The sequence below is a fragment of the Salvelinus namaycush genome, chromosome 4, assembly GCF_016432855.1.
Source record: "Salvelinus namaycush isolate Seneca chromosome 4, SaNama_1.0, whole genome shotgun sequence".
NCBI classification, from domain to species: Eukaryota; Metazoa; Chordata; class Actinopteri; order Salmoniformes; family Salmonidae; genus Salvelinus; species Salvelinus namaycush.
Window position 1 is genome coordinate 8,538,996 of NC_052310.1, and position 18,165 is coordinate 8,557,160.

Sequence of the window (18,165 nt, forward strand, 5' to 3'; positions counted from 1 at the left end):
AGAGAGAGATGGCAGAGTTAGAGAGATAGAGGGAGAGAGAGAGATGGCAGATTTAGAGAGATAGAGAGAGAGAGTAGGAAGAGAGAGGTGGCAGAGTTAGAGAGATAGAGGGAGAGAGAGAGATGGCAGATTTAGAGAGAGAGAGAGAGAGTAGGAAGAGAGAGAGATGGCAGTTAGAGAGAGAGAGAGAGAGTAGGAAGAGAGAGAGATGGCAGATTTAGAGAGATAGAGAGAGAGAGTAGGAAGAGTAGGAAGAGAGAGAGATGGCAGAGTTAGAGAGATAGAGGGAGAGAGAGAGATGGCAGAGTTAGAAAGATAGAGGGAGAGAGAGAGATGGCAGAGTTAGAGAGATAGAGGGAGAGAGTAGGAAGAGAGAGAGATGGCAGAGTTAGAGAGATAGAGGGAGAGAGTAGGAAGAGAGAGAGATGGCAGAGTTAGAGAGATAGAGGGAGAGAGAGAGATGGCAGAGTTAGAGAGATCGAGGGAGAGAGAGAGGTGGCAGAGTTAGAGAGATAAAGGGAGAGAGAGATGGCAGAGTTAGAGAGAGAGAGAGTAGGAAGAGAGAGATAGAGGGAGAGAGTAGGAAGAGAGAGAGATGGCAGAGTTAGAGAGATAGAGAGAGAGAGTAGGAAGAGAGAGAGATGGCAGAGTTAGAGAGATAGAGGGAGAGAGAGAGATGGCAGAGTTAGAGAGATAGAGGGAGAGAGAGAGATGGCAGAGTTAGAGAGATAGAGGGAGAGAGAGAGATGGCAGATTTAGAGAGATAGAGAGAGAGAGTAGGAAGAGAGAGGTGGCAGAGTTAGAGAGATAGAGGGAGAGAGAGAGATGGCAGATTTAGAGAGAGAGAGAGAGTAGGAAGAGAGAGAGATGGCAGTTAGAGAGAGAGAGAGAGAGTAGGAAGAGAGAGAGATGGCAGATTTAGAGAGATAGAGGGAGAGAGTAGATAAGAGAGAGAGATGGAAGAGTTAGAGAGATAGAGAGAGAGAGTAGGAAGAGAGAGGTGGCAGAGTTGGAGAGATAGAGGGAGAGAGAGATGGCAGATTTAGAGAGATAGAGGGAGAGAGTAGGAAGAGAGAGAGATGGCAGATTTAGAGAGATAGAGGGAGAGAGTAGGAAGAGAGAGGTGGCAGAGTTAGAGAGATAGAGGGAGAGATGACAGAGTTAGAGCGATAGAGGGAGAGAGTAGGAAGAGAGAGGGACAGAATGAGTAGGAGGAAGAGTACATGAAAGTGGATTAAACTCAGTGCTGTAGATCTGAGACGGGCTGATCCAGGATTGTGACCCAGAGCCGAGCTCCGACACAATGATCCCCGGTTAAGAACCTGCCCTCGCTTAACCCTAGTGGGGCTCCATTTGTCACCCAGCATCCCATCCCTGGAGCTCCCCACTCCATCCCCCCAGTCATAGCTCTGCTGATTTATAAACAGAAAATTCTCCAGTGTTAAATCAAAACTAAGAATGTTAAATGAACACTGAAAGTGTGGACCTGTATAGACACCGGAAAGTGTTAAATGAACACTGAAAGTGTGGACCTGTATAGACACTGGAAAGTGTTAAATGAACACTGAAAGTGTGGACCTGTATAGACACTGGAAAGTGTTAAATGAACACTGAAAGTGTGGACCTGTATAGACACTGGAAAGTGTTAAATGAACACACTACTTACTACTACTACTACTTAGTGTAAAACCTTATTTCCCAGAATGCCTTTTCGAGCTAATTGTAGAGTTACCACCCAGGACAGTATTTGTTAGTGACAGAGACATCATTGTTGCATTAATCACTTGTTTGTCCTTGGGACAACACAACACACAACACAATATGTATTTCATAAGGCCTTATTTTGAGGGACTACAATCTAAACATAACAAGCAACTCTGTAAATGTTGGATTTACCACTCCTTGGTGTAAAATAACCCCGTTGTTGGTGTTAATAACCAGAGTTGAACCAAAACCACGCCCATCTTTATCATATTTCCCAGCATGCTCTACTATAGGTTGGTTTTAAGAATTGTTTGTTTCAGTATCTATGTTTTTGCATGTACATTGATGGATTAATTCATGTTATGCTTCTCGAATATAAACAACATACATTTTCTAAACTAATGCAATATGTAAAATTGATTTTTTTGTAACCGCTACTGAAATGGTTGTTCCAGTTTATAAAATATCGGAGCTCTCAATTCAAAATAAAATTGGAATTACATATAACTTTATAAACTAATATCATGTATGTTGGGTTGTACAAATTCCTCAGATGTTGGTTAATTTAACCATGAACTGGGATTTTATTCACTTTAATTCTGGTTTGACTGAGCTGCTGGGTCTTTATTTGATGTAATCCGTGTGGATTTTCTGTATTTATTTTGGCCACCGTTCACAGAGAAAGTCATTACTGTTGATCATGTTACATTTTCTTTTAATGTTATTGCACATTACATATTCGAATAAAAAAAGATTAACTTCATTTTTGACATATTGCAACAAAGTGGTTACTATTAGGGTTGTGGCGGTCACAAAGTTAATTAACAGAAACACATTTAGCCTCTCCTGGCTTCCATTTTAAAAACTCTAATAAATCCATGTAATATAGCCTACACCATCACAATACATCCATTATTTATTTTAGACAAGTCTGAAGCAGCATGACATGAAGAAAATGTAGTCCATTGCAGAAGAACAGAATAGCGTACTCTGAGTTGTCCTTGTGTTAGGTCCTGACGTGGCTATGCCAAATGGCTGTGGGCTACACTAGTTCATTTACCAGACAAGATTTGCTTAGAATTCCATGGCATTATTTTATAGTATGAAGAATACAATTAAACAAAGCTGAATAAAATATATTGGCTGCAAATGATTTGAGGCTGTGCACATGCTGCTATTCTGTGTTGAGCTGTTAACAAAGAAACAGGTTCTCCTATATGCTTCATTTAGAGTTATGAATGTAACTTTAGTTGTTCTACAAACATTGGGCTATATGTTTAGATTTTTAATACATTGTAAGGCTGCATGATGAAAGACTAATGATGATTTGAAAAAAGTCACTTGAAAGGCATGAGCTCTGTTTAGTTTTTTGCGCAGGCAGCAAACACTCCAATAGTCTCTCATTCACAATTTCACAAGCACTTGATAATGCCCCGAATTTCACGGTGGAATCCCCTTTGTGGTGGTAATGGACCCTAAAAAACCCATGCCTTTTGCGACCCGGAGTGCTGCGTTGTGCCCTTCTCCCTGAGTGTGCTGCGCAATCGGAAGCGCCTCTCGCTCACATGACTCTCTGTCACGTGATCTGATCTTTCTCACAGGCTACAAATGAAGACAGACACATCAGGGACGCAACTGCGCGCGTCCTTATCCAATCACGAGGCGCATATTGGAAGAACTGTCCACATTTACTTTTCGTCAGCCAACAAGATGAGTAGGACAAACGAAAATCAAAAGCAATAGTCTATTTAAATCTACTATCCCCCATAGTACAAAAGTCGAACCTATTCTATTCTGTATGAGAAATACATATTCCAAACATAATCTGGGACAGTTGTGGGATGTGATAGATCCCAAATTAATACAACCACTAGCATGAAATAAACGTTTATGCAATGTGGCTGACACAACAGATCAGAATGTTTTGCTTAAAATGTTTGATAAACTGTTAGGCTTTTTCTTCACATTATAAGCATAGCAATGTGCACATGGTAGCAGGCTATAAGCGCAAATGTTCCATTAGCGGAAAACACAATTACCATATATTGTAAAAGTACATTTTTATGGTGAAAATTATCTTCCCCCAAATTGAAACTTACGCGCTGCTTATACAGTTGAAGTCGGAAGTTTACATACACATAGGTTGGAGTCATTAAAACTAGTTTTTCAACCACTCCACAAATTTCTTGTTAAACAAATTATAGTTTTGGCGAGTCGGTTAGGACATCTACTTTGTGAACGACACAAGTCATTTTTGCAACAGTTGTTTACAGACAGACTATTTCACTTATAATTCACTGTATCACAATTCCAGTGGGTCAGAAGTTTACAGACACCAAGTTGACTGTGCCTTTAAACAGCTTGGAAAATTCCAGAAAATGATGTCATGGCTTTAGACGCTTCTGATAGGCTAATTGACATAATTTGAGTCAATTGGAGGTGTACCTGTGGATGTATTTCAAGGTCTACCTTCAAACCCAGTGCCTCTTTCCTTGACATCATGAGAAAATCAAAAGAAATCAGCCAAGACCTCCACAAGTCTGGTTCATCCTTGGGAGCAATTTCCAAATGCCTGAAGGTACCCTGTTCATCTGTACAAACAATAGTACGCAACTGTAAACACCATGGGACCACGCAGCCATCATACCGCTCAGGAAGGAGACACGCTCTGTCTCCTAGAGATTAATGTACTTTGGTGCAAAAAGTGCAAATAAATCCCAGAACAACAGCAAAGGACCTTGTGAAGATGCTGGAGGAAACCGGTACAAAGGTATCTATATCCACAGTAAAACGATTCCTATATCGACATAACCTGAAAGGCCATTCAGCAAGGAAGAAACCACTGCTCCAAAACCGCCATAAAAAGCAAGACTATGGTTTGCAACTACACATGGGGACAAAGATTGTACTTTTTTGGAGAAATGTCCTCTGGTCTGATGAAACAAAAATCGGACTGTTTGGCCATAATGACCATCGTTATGTTTGGAGGAAAAAGGGGGAAGCTTGCAAGCCGAAGAACACCATCCCAACTGTGAAGCACAGGGGTGGCAGCATCATGTTGTGGGGATACTTTGGTGCAAGGGGGACTGTGGCACTTCACAAAATAGATGGCATTATGAGGCAGGAAAATTATGTGGATATATTGAAGCAACATATCAAGACATTAGTCAGAAGTTAAAGATTGGTCGCAAATGGGTCTTCCAAATGGACAATGACCCCAAGCATACTTCCAAAGCTGTGGCAAAATGGCTTAAGGACAACAAAGTCAAGGTATTGGAGTGGCCATCATGAAGCCCTGACCTCAATCCTATAGAAAATTTGTGGGCAGAACTGAAAAAGCGTGTGCGAGCGAGGAGGCCTACAAACCTGACTCAGTTACACCAGCTCTGTCAGGAGGAATGGGCCACAATTCACCCAACTTATTGTGGGAAGCTTGTGGAAGGCTACCCAAAACGTTTGACCCAAGTTAAACAATTTAAAGGTAATGCTACCAAAAACGAATTGAGTGTATGTAAACTTCTGACCCACTGGGAATGTGATGAAAGAAATAAAAGCTGAAAGAAATAATTCTCTCTACTATTATTCTGACATTTCACATCCTTAAAATAAAGTGGTGATCCTAACTGACCTAGGTAATTTTTACTAGGTTTAAATGTCAAGAATTGTAAAAAACTGAGTTTAAATGTATTTGGCTAAGCTGTATGTAAACTTCCGACTTCAATTGTATATGCCAGTTAGTCTCTACAGCCCTTGTAAAGCTGATTAATGTGCTTAATTTTAAGAAGTTATTTGGCTGCTTTAGTTGTGATACAAACCTTATTAAATATAAGCAATGTGCTTAATATTAGGAAAGTTGAGAAATACATTTCATAGGCCTAGTCTATAGAAAGCTGATGGGATCCTCCTCTTTCTATTAGCGGCCATCACTGTTTCTCCCTCAACTGCATAGCCTATAGAAATGTTGCGCAACATGAGCTCATGGGCTCTCATTAAGTGTTTGATTAGATTTTCAAATACATTTGCATTGATGTCAGAGGGATTATAGGGACAATAGAGTGCTGAGTACCAGGTAGTTAGCAAGTTTGGTAGGCTACTAATGACCAGCAGCAGCATCAGAGCTTGGAGAAGCCTAATTATCATGACTTAACAGCCACGTGGAATTTGACTGCCTTCCTGACTGATGACCAACAGCCCAAGTTACTGTCTTATTGGGGAAATCACAGTGGAATTTGCACAGGTTTTCAAGAAATTCATACACTTCTGTAAGCTTCATGAAAGCTACAAAAATGGCAGTGTTTGACCATGACATGTGATTACAATTCAACAGAACAGATGAACAGGAATGACATTTACTCTCATGGGTTGCCAAAAAAAACTCCCTGAAAGCCATGCCCCTACTAAGCCAAGCAACAAACCAAACTTGCTTTTTTTAAATGTATAAATAAAGAACTGACCCAATGTCTGCAACCCAGTAGTTGGGTCATTGAAACAACACATATTTGTTGGTATAAGGCCTGAAAATAAGGCATTATGAAATACATATTGTATTAAATGTTTATATTTTATACAACGGGGGTCTATTCCTGAATGCTGATTGGTTAAAACCACATTCCCAGACGGTATCTATTCCACAAGTTACCACCGGCTAAATCTATGACGTTAAAATACCTATTTACTCTGTTCCATCTGACTGTGCAATCCACTGTCTCATCAGCCCAGCGAGGCAACTTGATATCCACTATAAAAAGCACCTAGACATTATCTCACATTTCTTTTAGACTAGCATTTCATTTTCAACAGCGGAGATTTGTATAAACTTTGCTGTCTGTCTCTCTGAAATTTGCAACATTGTTTCAATATTCAACACCAGATGTCCCATAGTAATGAATGTGTCAGGGTCAGGACGTGACAGAGAGGCAGGCATCTTTTCTCAGCCAGTTGAAATCATGAATCAGCATAATTTTTTATACACATACAAAGAACTATCAATAGAAAACAGGTCAAATTAAATGATGTGCTGCTAGTTTGCTGTCTTTCCAGCTTCAGTTAGAAGTGATTATTGTGTTAGCTGTGTTGTTGGCTAGCTCCTCTGAACAACAGTGTCCTGAGGAGAGAGCACATTAAACCAGGCAAAAGTGTGCCTCATTAGCTAATTGTTATGGATGTATCAAAATAAATTTCACAAAAAAAAAGCTTAAACAAACGCAATTGCAACTACTTTACTGTTATTCAGGCTGCACTGTTTGACGTGACTGTAAGTTAGCAATAGTTGGCTAGCTAGCAAGCAAGAGATAAGAACATGGCCAGCCAGTATGGCAATGGAACATTTTGAACCAACAACTGGGTCGCGTCCACAGATACAGAACAAAAAGACTGAACGACTTGGTAGTGTCTCTGGCAACCGAACTAATAGAATGAACGACCAGCCGGCTTGGGTAGCAACCCCAGATTAGTGTCAGAACAATTTTTCCCCCACCTTTATTTAACCAGGTAGGCCAGTTGAGAACAAGTTCTCATTTACAACTGCGACCTGGCCAAGATAAAGCATAGCAGTGTGACAAAAACAACAACACAGAGTTACACATGGGATAAACAAACGTACAGTCAATAACACAATAGAAAAATCTGTATACAGTGTGTGCAAATGAAGTAAGGAGGTAAGGCAATAAATAGGCTAATAGTTTATATTGTGGTGGCATGAAATAATATGAATAAATTAATCAAAATAACAGTGGTAATGCCCAAGAAGCCAGTGTTTGGAGGCTATATTGACAGAGTTTGCCAGCCCTCAACTTTGTCTCGGGCCTAAGAACACTCAGACCAGCATTTCCTCCAAACACCAGCTTCTCAAGGATTACTACTTAAGTAATAATGACACATTCATTTAAGAACTTTCTTACTGAAGTCCCCAGGACAGAAAATGGATGTATGCAACAATAATCTGTCTGTCACTAATAAATTTAGTCATGGGTGGTAACTCTACAATTCACTTGAAAGGCAAGGCATTCTGGGAAATATGCCAATAAAGCTTTAGTGTTAATTCAACACAGTTTAATGTCTATACAGGTCCACACTTTCAGTGTTAATGTAACCAAATAGCTCTCACAGACTCACGTCAGAATTAGATGTTCATCCATGTTTCTCAAATGCAATATTTTGAAATTGTTCCAAATTTCAAAGTATTTAAGGTTAAGTTCAGGCATTAACTCCAATTTTTTAAGGTTAGGGTTAAGAGTTTGGGATAGGCTTAAAACAAAAATCTCAAAATCAACTTTCGATCACTGGATTCAAACATACACCAGAGGCAGATGCTCAGAACTTCAGAAGGATCTGCCTCTGGTCCCAAAGGTTACACGTTCAAATCCAGCGATGGAACGTTATTTTTATTCATTTTTGTTTTACGTCTATCCCAAAACGTAACCCTTGCCTTAACCATTCAGAGTTAATACCTAACCTTAAGATTTCAAACATGCAACCTTTGGCACCAGAGACAGATGCTTACGCCCATCCGCCATTCTCCAACGCCCTAGCAAAACCGAAACCAACTTGAAGGTAACGGCGCTTATTGTTGCCCCTAATGGCCGGTTTCCATCTCATCTCTCAATGTACTCAGACATGGATGGTTGTCGAATACTAACTTCGAATCCCAGGGGACCTGGCTGAATGTAACACAGGGATGCTGGCCCCATGTTGGCTCCAACGCTTCCCACAGTTGTGTCAAGTTGGCTGGATCTCCTTTGGGTGGTGGACCATTATTGATACAACTGGGAATCATAGGTGGACTGGCTGAATGTAACACAGGGGAATTTACTAGGCATATAACAAAGTACAAATAGCTACAACACTATTGAAAGACACAGTAGAGTGTAAATAACCCACACTATTGTGTCTGACTCTATGAATCTCAATGCTGTTTTGAACTGCTATGAACTTTTCTCTGGCAGTTTTTTAAAATCAATCACTTTTACAACTCTTATCCTTACCCCCCTTTAAACTTTATCTATTTTCCCTGCCCCCTCCCTTTATACTCTCTCTATCTTCCCTTCCCCCACGAGAAGAAAATAGGAAAGAAGAGAGGGAGATAGGATGATGTTTCTCCCTGACTTAGTAAAACATTAGATAGGATGATGGTTCCCCCTGACTTAGTAAAACATTAGATAGGATGATTGTTCCCCTGACTTAGTAAAACGTTAGATAGGATGATGGTTCCCCCTGACTTAGTAAAACATTAGATAGGATGATGGTTCCCCTGTCTTAGTAAAACATTAGATAGGATGATGGTTCCCCTGACTTAGTAAAACATTAGATAGGATGATGGTTCCCCCTGACTTAGTAAAACATTAGATAGGATGATGGTTCCCCTGTCTTAGTAAAACATTAGATAGGATGATGGTTCCCCCTGACTTTGTAAAACATTAGATAGGATGATGGTTCCCCCTGACTTTGTAAAACATTAGATAGGATGATGGTTCCCCTGACTTAGTAAAACATTAGATAGGATGATGGTTCCCCTGACTTAGTAAAACATTAGATAGGATGATGGTTCCCCCTGACTTTGTAAAACATTAGATAGGATGATGGTTCCCCTGACTTAGTAAAACATTAGATAGGATGATGGTTCCCCTGACTTAGTAAAACATTAGATAGGATGATGGTTCCCCTGTCTTAGTAAAACATTAGATAGGATGATGGTTCCCTGTCTTAGTAAAACATTAGATAGGATGATGGTTCCCCTGACTTTGTAAAAACATTAGATAGGATGATGGTTCCCCTGACTTTGTAAAAACATTAGATAGGATGATGGTTCCCCTGACTTTGTAAAAACATTAGATAGGATGATGGTTCCCCCTGACTTTGTAAAACATTAGATAGGATGATGGTTCCCCTGTCTTAGTAAAACATTAGATAGGATGATGGTTCCCCCTGACTTAGTAAAACATTAGATAGGATGATGGTTCCCCTGACTTAGTAAAACATTAGATAGGATGATGGTTCCCCTGACTTAGTAAAACATTAGCGTGTAGTGCTGTCAGTGTGTCAAAAAGAGAGGGTATGAAATGGACATGTCACACCACAAACACATGTACACTGAGTAAACCAAACATTAGGAACACCTTCCTAATTTTGAGTTGCACCCCTCCACACCCCCACGTCAGAACAGCTTCAATTCGTTGGAAATGAACTCTACAAGGTGTCGAAAAACATTCCACAGGGATGCTGGCCCATGTTGACTCCAATGCTTCCCACAGTTGTGTCAAGTTGGCAGGATGTCCTTTGGGTGGTGGACCATTCTTGATACACACAGGAAACTGTTGAGCGTGAAAAACCCAGCAGCGGCACCTACTACAATACCTCATTCAAAGGCACTTAAATATTTTGTCTTGCCCATTCACCCTGTGAATGGCACACATACACAATCTATGTCTCAATTGTCTCAAGGCTTAAAAATCATTCTTTAACCTGTCTCATCCCCTACACTGATTGAAGTGGATTTAACAAGTGACATCAATAAGGGATCATAGCTTTCACCTGGAGTCACCTGGTCAGTCTGTCATGGAAAGAGCAGGTGTTCTTAATGTTTTGTCCACTCAGTGTACAAGTGCCCACTGCCACGTTCTCACTGGCGAATGAGCTAGATGACACGGGGCAGTGAATGACTGTGGGAACTCCGGAGCATTGCCAGACTTTGTGTTCGGTCTGCACAGTCACGAAACACACGCACACAAACAAACAAACCTGCCAGCCAGTGACAGTGATAAAGTAGTCTTGCTGTGGCAGGGCAGGAATAAATGAGTTCAACAGTAGCAGTGAGATTACTCTTTGTAGACCTACACCCTCTCTGGCTACCCGTGTGCTACCCGTGTACCCGTGTGCGTGTGCGTACCCTTGGGAGACAGGTGTGTGTGCGTGTGCGTACCCTTGGGAGACAGGTGTGTGTGTGCGTGTGCGTGTGCGTACCCTTGGGAGACAGGTGTGTGTGTGTGTGCGTACCCTTGGGAGACAGGTGTGTGTGTGCGTGTGCGTGTGCGTACCCTTGGGAGACAGGTGTGTGTGTGTGTGTGCGTACCCTTGGGAGACAGGTGTGTGTGTGCGTGTGCGTGTGCGTACCCTTGGGAGACAGGTGTGTGTGTGCGTGTGCGTGTGCGTACCCTTGGGAGACAGGTGTGTGTGTGCGTGTGCGTGGGGGTACCCTTGGGAGACAGGTGTGTGTGTGCGTGTGCGTGTGCGTACCCTTGGGAGAAGGGCGGGACACCGCCATGGGAGATAACAGTACACCACATCATCAGCAACACTGGTAGTTTGTAATTAACCGGATGAAACAATGTATTGATTACATTCATGTATGCAAGTTATTTTTAGGCAGGGCATGCAATATGGCAGTGCTGGGTTGGTTGTTTCATGGTCCACACGCACACACACACACACACTCGTTCAGTACCTTGTCCCACTGTCTGTCTCTGTTCAGAGCGATGATGACCATGGAAGGGTTTGTCAGGTAACCATCACTATTAAACGACAGGTCCTTATGCTCCCATGTCACGTTCAGCATGTGTCTAGAACACAGACACACACACGTTCAGTATGTCTACTGCAACGACAAACACACACACACACACACACACACACGTTCAGTATGTCTACTGCAACGACAAATACACACACACACACACACGTTCAGTATGTCTACTGCTACGACAAACACACACACACACACGTTCAGTATGTCTACTGCTACGACAAACACACACACACGTTCAGTATGTCTACTGCTACGACAAACACACACACACACACACGTTCAGTATGTCTACTGCTACGACAAACACACACACACACACGTTCAGTATGTCTACTGCTACGACAAACACACACACACACACACACATTCAGTATGTCTACTGCTACGACAAACACACACACACACACACGTTCAGTATGTCTACTGCTACGACAAACACACACACACACACACGTTCAGTATGTCTACTGCTACGACAAACACACACACACACACACACGTTCAGTATGTCTACTGCTACGACAAACACACACACACACACACACGTTCAGTATGTCTACTGCTACGACAAACACACACACACACACACACATTCAGTATGTCTACTGCTACGACAAACATAGACACTCAAACACAGAGCGAGGGGGTGTGACCTCACACTCACCTGAACAGTGTGTTGTTGTTAATGTGTGTAACTGGTGTGTTGCAGTCGCTGTGTCCCTCGGGAACGAACCCCTGATGCCTCTTGAAACTCTCCGCCCCTTTGGCCACTATGGCCACTCCCTCTCTGACCCGCTGCCTCAGGCTCTTCCTCCATTGGTCGGTGATGACGCCAATCACTCCTATGGGGAAGCTGCTAGGTGAAGGGCTCTCTGTGTTGCCCAACGCGAGGGAGGGGAGGATCCAGATGTAGCCAGGCCCCAATAGACCCACCTCCCCTGCTACCTGGAACAGGTACTGGGCCTCTTCATGGGAGCAGTAGGCTACGAGTACCTGGGAATCAATCTAGAGGGAGAGACAGATATGGGAGTGTAGCCAGTATCTAATATTAACCTCTGACATCTAAGCCTGTGGAACAGTTACAGTGGGGCAAAAAAGTATTTAGTCAGCCACCAATTGTGCAAGTTCTCCCACTTAAAAAGATGAGAGAGGCCTGTAATTTTCATCATAGGTACACTTCAACTATGATAGACAAAATGAGGGGAAAAAATGCAGAAAATCACATTGTAGGATTTTTTATGAATTTATTTGCAAATTATGGTGGAAAATAAGTATTTGGTCAATAACAAAAGTTTATCTCAATACTTTGTTATATACCCTTTGTTGGCAATGACAGAGGTCAAACGTTTTCTGTAAGTCTTCACAAGGTTTTCACACACTGTTGCTGGTATTTTGTCCCATTCCTCCATGCAGATCTCCTCTAGAGTAGTGATGTTTTGGGGCTGTTGCTGGGCAACACGGACTTTCAACTCCCTCCAAAGATTTTCTATGGGGTTGAGATCTGGAAACTGGCTAGGCCGCTCCAGGACCTTGAAATGCTTCTTACGAAGCCACTCCTTCGTTGCCCGGGCGGTGTGTTTGGGATCATTGTCATGCTGAAAGACCCAGCCACGTTTCATCTTCGATGCCCTTGCTGATGGAAGGAGGTTTTCACTCAAAATCTCACGATACATGGCTCCATTCATTCTGTTCTTTACACGGATCAGTCGTCCTGGTCCCTTTGCAGAAAAACAGCCCCAAAGCATGATGTTTCCACCCCCATGCTTCACAGTAGGTATGGTGTTCTTTGGATGCAACTCAGCATTCTTTGTCCTCCAAACACGACGAGTTGAGTTTTTACCAAAAAGTTATATTTTGGTTTCATCTGACCATATGACATTCTCCCAATCTTCTTCTGGATCATCCAAATGCTCTCTAGCAAACTTCAGACGGGCCTGGACATGTACTGGCTTAAGCAGGGGGACACGTCTGGCACTGCAGGATTTGAGTCCCTGGCGGCGTAGTGTGTTACTGATGGTAGGCTTTGTTACTTTGGTCCTAGCTCTCTGCAGGTCATTCACTAGGTCCCCCCGTGTGGTTCTGGGATTTTTGCTCACCGTTCTTGTGATCATTTTGACCCCACGGGGTGAGATCTTGCGTGGAGCCCCAGATCGAGGGAGATTATCAGTGGTCTTGTATGTCTTCCATTTCCTAATAATTGCTCCCACAGTTGATTTCTTCAAACCAAGCTGCTTACCTATTGCAGATTCAGTCTTCCCAGCCTGGTGCAGGTCTACAATTTTGTTTCTGGTGTCCTTTGACAGCTCTTTGGTCTTGGCCATAGTGGAGTTTGGAGTGTGACTGTTTGAGGTTGTGGACAGGTGTCTTTTATACTGATAACAAGTTCAAACAGGTGCCATTAATACAGGTAACGAGTGGAGGACAGAGGAGCCTCTTAAAGAAGAAGTTACAAGTCTGTGAGAGCCAGAAATCTTGCTTGTTTGTAGGTGACCAAATACTTATTTTCCACCATAATTTGCAAATAAATTCATTAAAAATCCTACAATGTGATTTTCTGGATTTTTTTTCTCATTTTGTCTGTCATAGTTGAAGTGTACCTATGATGAAAATTACAGGCCTCTCTCATCTTTTTAAGTGGGAGAACTTGCACAGTTGGTGGCTGACTAAATACTTTTTTGCCCCACTGTATATCACAACCCTTAACCCTTGCCCTATCGAGTGCAGTCTATTCATGTCAAGGGAAGCCAGGTTTCCCTAAAAAAATGAACAAAGAAAAATAATACAAAATATATATTCAATCATTTATCTTCCGTCTCTCTGTGTTTCATAATTGTCCTTCAATTCGCAAGAGGCTGAATATATCTCACCGGAAAAAGCATCCAAGCGAGCGAAACAGTGCCCCTCTGTCTCTGTATGTGTAGCCCATCTATTTGATGCTGTCTGGTCAAAAAAGAGTATGACAATGTTGCCACCGGTAGCATTGAATGCAAGGGAAGCCAGCGAGCATTTGGCCTCCCTTCATGAAACAACATGAAGTTATAGCCAATCAGTGTTAAGCTTAACTTAGTGACTGTGAATGGTCCTGGCGCTCCCAAAAAAAGTGTCTAGGGACCAATCGCATCACATCAAAAGCGAAATGTCATTGACAGAAAAAAATGTAATTGTTACATCTCGTTGTGTTGTTGTCCTCATGTGGCTAGCTAGCTGGATAAAATTGACCCTTTCCTAAATTAGCCATGGGATAGAGATAGGGATTTGAACTTGTGGTTTTACTTAATATCTCCGTACTGGCCAACAATTATAACAGCGATTCTAGTCCAATCATTAATTCATATATTGTGTCCCTGGCTTGAGAGGATGGAAGTTCAATATGTAGCTAGATGTAGAAGGCTGATGTTAACTAGCTAATGTTGCCCATGAATGGAAGTTAGACTAGCGAGCAAGCATTTTAGCCAGGTAGTCTAGGACAACAAAAACTAAAAGCCTTTACTGTATGACAGACTCATAGAAGTTCTCTCTCTCTCTCTATATATATATATATATATATATATATATATATATATATATATATATATACATCAGAAAAGCAGAACTTAATATTTGGTACAGAAACCTTTGTTTGCAATTACAGAGATCATACATTTCCTGTAGTTCTTGACCAGGTTTGCACACACTGCAGCAGGGATTTTGGCCCACTCCTCCATACAGACCTTCTCCAGATCCTTCAGGTTTCGGGGCTGTCGCTGGGCAATACGGACGTTCAGCTCCCTCCAAAGATTTTCTATTGGGTTCAGCTCTGGAGACTGGCTAGGCCACTCCAGGACCTTGAGATGCTTCTTACTGAGCCACTCCTTAGTTGCCCTGGCTGTGTGTTTCGGGTCGTTGTCATGCTGGAAGACCCAGCCACGACCCATATTCAATGCTCTTACTGAGGGAAGGAGGTTGTTGGCCAAGATCTCGCGATACATGGCCCCATCCATCCTCCCCTCAATACGGTGCAGTCGTCCTGTCCCCTTTGCAGAAAAGCATCCCCAAAGAATGATGTTTCCACCTCCATGCTTCACGGTTGAGATGGTGTTCTTGGGGTTGTACTCATCCTTCTTCTTCCTCCAAACATGGCGAGTGGAGTTTAGACCAAAAAGCTCTATTTTTGTCTCATCAGACCACATGACCTTATCCCATTCCTCCTCTGGATCATCCAGATGGTCATTGGCAAACTTCAGACGGGCCTGGACATGCGCTGGCTTGAGCAGGGGGACCTTGCGTGCGCTGCAGGATTTTAATCCATGACGGCGTAGTGTGTTACTAATGGTTTTCTTTGAGACTGTGGTCCCAGCTCTCTTCAGGTCATTGACCAGGTCCTGCCGTGTAGTACTGGGCTGATCCCTCACCTTCCTCATGATCATTGATGCCCCACGAGGTGAGATCTTGCATGGAGCCCCAGACCGAGGGTGATTGACCGTCATCTTGAACTTCTTCCATTTTCTAATATTTGCGCCAACAGTTGCCTTCTCACCAAGCTGCTTGCCTATTGTCCTGTAGCCCATCCCAGCCTTGTGCAGGTCTACAATTTTATCCCTGATGTCCTTACACAGCTCTCTGGTCTTGGCCATTGTGGAGAGGTTGGAGTCTGTTTGATTGAGTGTGTGGACAGGTGTCTTTTATACAGGTAACGAGTTCAAACAGGTGCAGTTAATACAGGTAATGAATGGAGAACAGGAGGGCTTCTTAAAGAAAAACTAACAGTTCTGTGAGAGCCGGAATTCTTACTGGTTGGTAGGTGATCAAATAATTATGTCATGCAATAAAATGCAAATTAATTACTTAAAAATCATACAATGTGATTTTCTGGATTTTTGTTTTAGATTCCGTCTCTCACAGTTGAAGTGTACCTATGATAAAAATTACAGACCTCTACATGCATTGTAAGTAGGAAAACCTGCAAAATTGGCAGTGTATCAAATACTTGTTCTCCCCACTGTATATAAATATATATATATATGTTGGACATTTCTGTCTCCTACCTGCTGTAACATGCGTTTGGCGCGGACGTCGCTGGTCCCGATAGACATCTCCAGAGACAGGATATCCTGCAGCCTCCACAGGAAGTAGGAAGTGTCGGTGTAGGAGCGGACGTAGTCCACAAATGTCTCGTATCCCGGCAACATGCTTGTGATGACTACAAAGTCTCCCCAGTCATACTCCTCCATCAACTACAATATAGACATTATATTACATATAAATATAAAATGATATATCTACATTACATTTTAGTCCACAGCTTTGCTGAATATTCGATTCTGATTGGCGGAAGGGGGTTCTCTAATTGAACATTACATTTAGATGTAATATTCTATTCCTGTACCTTGAACATGCAGACAATCTGCTGTTCCAGTGATGCGCCCATCTGGAGGAACGTGGAACCCTCAGCCTGGAACGGGGGGGGGCATGAACACGAGAGAGAAAAGGTTGGCAATGATACCGTGCAGTATTCATGTGAGCACACTCACACACACACACCCAAACACACCAGAGGCACAAACCCAGACACACACTCTCCTTCTCCTTGACCTTTCTGGTAGACATACTCCACACCCAGAGGAGGTAAATAACGTGTGTTCCATCCTATTGCTGTTACAACAAACACACACACACACACACACACACACACACACACACACACACACACACACACACACACACACACACACACACACACACACACACACACACACACACACACCAGGCTGTGAGGGCTGATTCTATCTCTGTGATTTATATCAAAGCATTAAACATCATCATCACAGCAGGCATTCTGTATACTGCTACAGCTCTGTACTTACTACACCTTTAGTGATCAGTCTTTATGAGCTGTCATAAAACCTACATAACGACTCCATGAAAATGACATAGTAGGCAGGCAGCTAGGAGGCAAAGTTAAGGTGCAGAAATGGAGGTTCAATTTATCAAATAAATGCATTTAAAAATAAATAAAGGTGTGAGGTTAGGATGAGGTAAATAATAATAAGTAATAATGTTAATAATAAATAATGTCCCCCCCAGTTTTATCATTGGAATGTGATACCAAACGAGGCAACGGTGTGCTTTAGGACCATGGGATGCCTCCGAGTGGTCGGGTAGGCTGTTTGAAGTGTTTATCCGACTGAAAAAAAAAATAATAATAATAATGTAGCCCCACATCTAAAATGAAAGTTGCACCCCTGTATCATACCATCACATAATATTCACTGGCCTTTCTCAGTCAAACTGGTATACATTTTTTAATGTGAGAGATCTCATTAAACAAAACAATAAACTGACAAAATGACGGAACCAGTCGGAAAAAGCGGTGCACGCTTCTCCAGCATCCGTGGGTGGAAGTACATACACTTCTGGGGGTGCGACTCGTAATAGAGCGCTGACATTCACGAGCGGAACTCCGATAGCAACGAACACAAGACAAACACAAAGTAAGCACGAGTAGAAATCAATTCACAAACGGAAAGACAATTATTTCACTGTAGCTACAAAGAAAACTGTAGGATTTACTAGCAATATCCATGCACCCACTAGTGGTCAAAAGTTTTTTGGTGCTCAGAAAATACGGTACGGTACTGTATTCTGTTGGGTGGAATTACAGTACCAATCAGAATATAGCCATTCTTTCACAGCCCACAACATTTTCCCACAATGCACCATAACTTATAGTATGCTGCAGTAAAACATTTCACAGTATTTTACTGTTGATAGTACCCTAATTACAGTTTTCTGTTAGTGTAGACACGCTCGCTCCTCCCCCATACACACATACTGTATATAATACCCCAAGCACCCCGCTTCTCACACACATACATAAATAAAAACACACATGCTCACCTGCCCCCACCCCAAAACCCTCTCTTACGCACGCACGCATGGACGGACACACGCACGCACGTACG

General features: G+C 42.4%; 1 protein-coding gene across 1 annotated transcript in view; it reads right to left on the minus strand.

Annotated features, from left to right (window-relative positions):
• LOC120045337 (glutamate receptor ionotropic, NMDA 2C-like) overlaps nucleotides 1-18,165 on the minus strand; it is a 54,804-nt gene that overhangs the window by 16,148 nt on the left and 20,491 nt on the right. Inside the window, exons 5-8 of the mRNA XM_038990217.1 lie at nucleotides 16,590-16,655; nucleotides 16,249-16,437; nucleotides 11,889-12,229; nucleotides 11,144-11,258 (exon numbers count right to left, since the gene is read on the minus strand). Coding sequence (XP_038846145.1) covers nucleotides 11,144-11,258; nucleotides 11,889-12,229; nucleotides 16,249-16,437; nucleotides 16,590-16,655 — 711 coding nt within the window. The remainder of the gene's footprint in view (nucleotides 1-11,143; nucleotides 11,259-11,888; nucleotides 12,230-16,248; nucleotides 16,438-16,589; nucleotides 16,656-18,165) is intronic.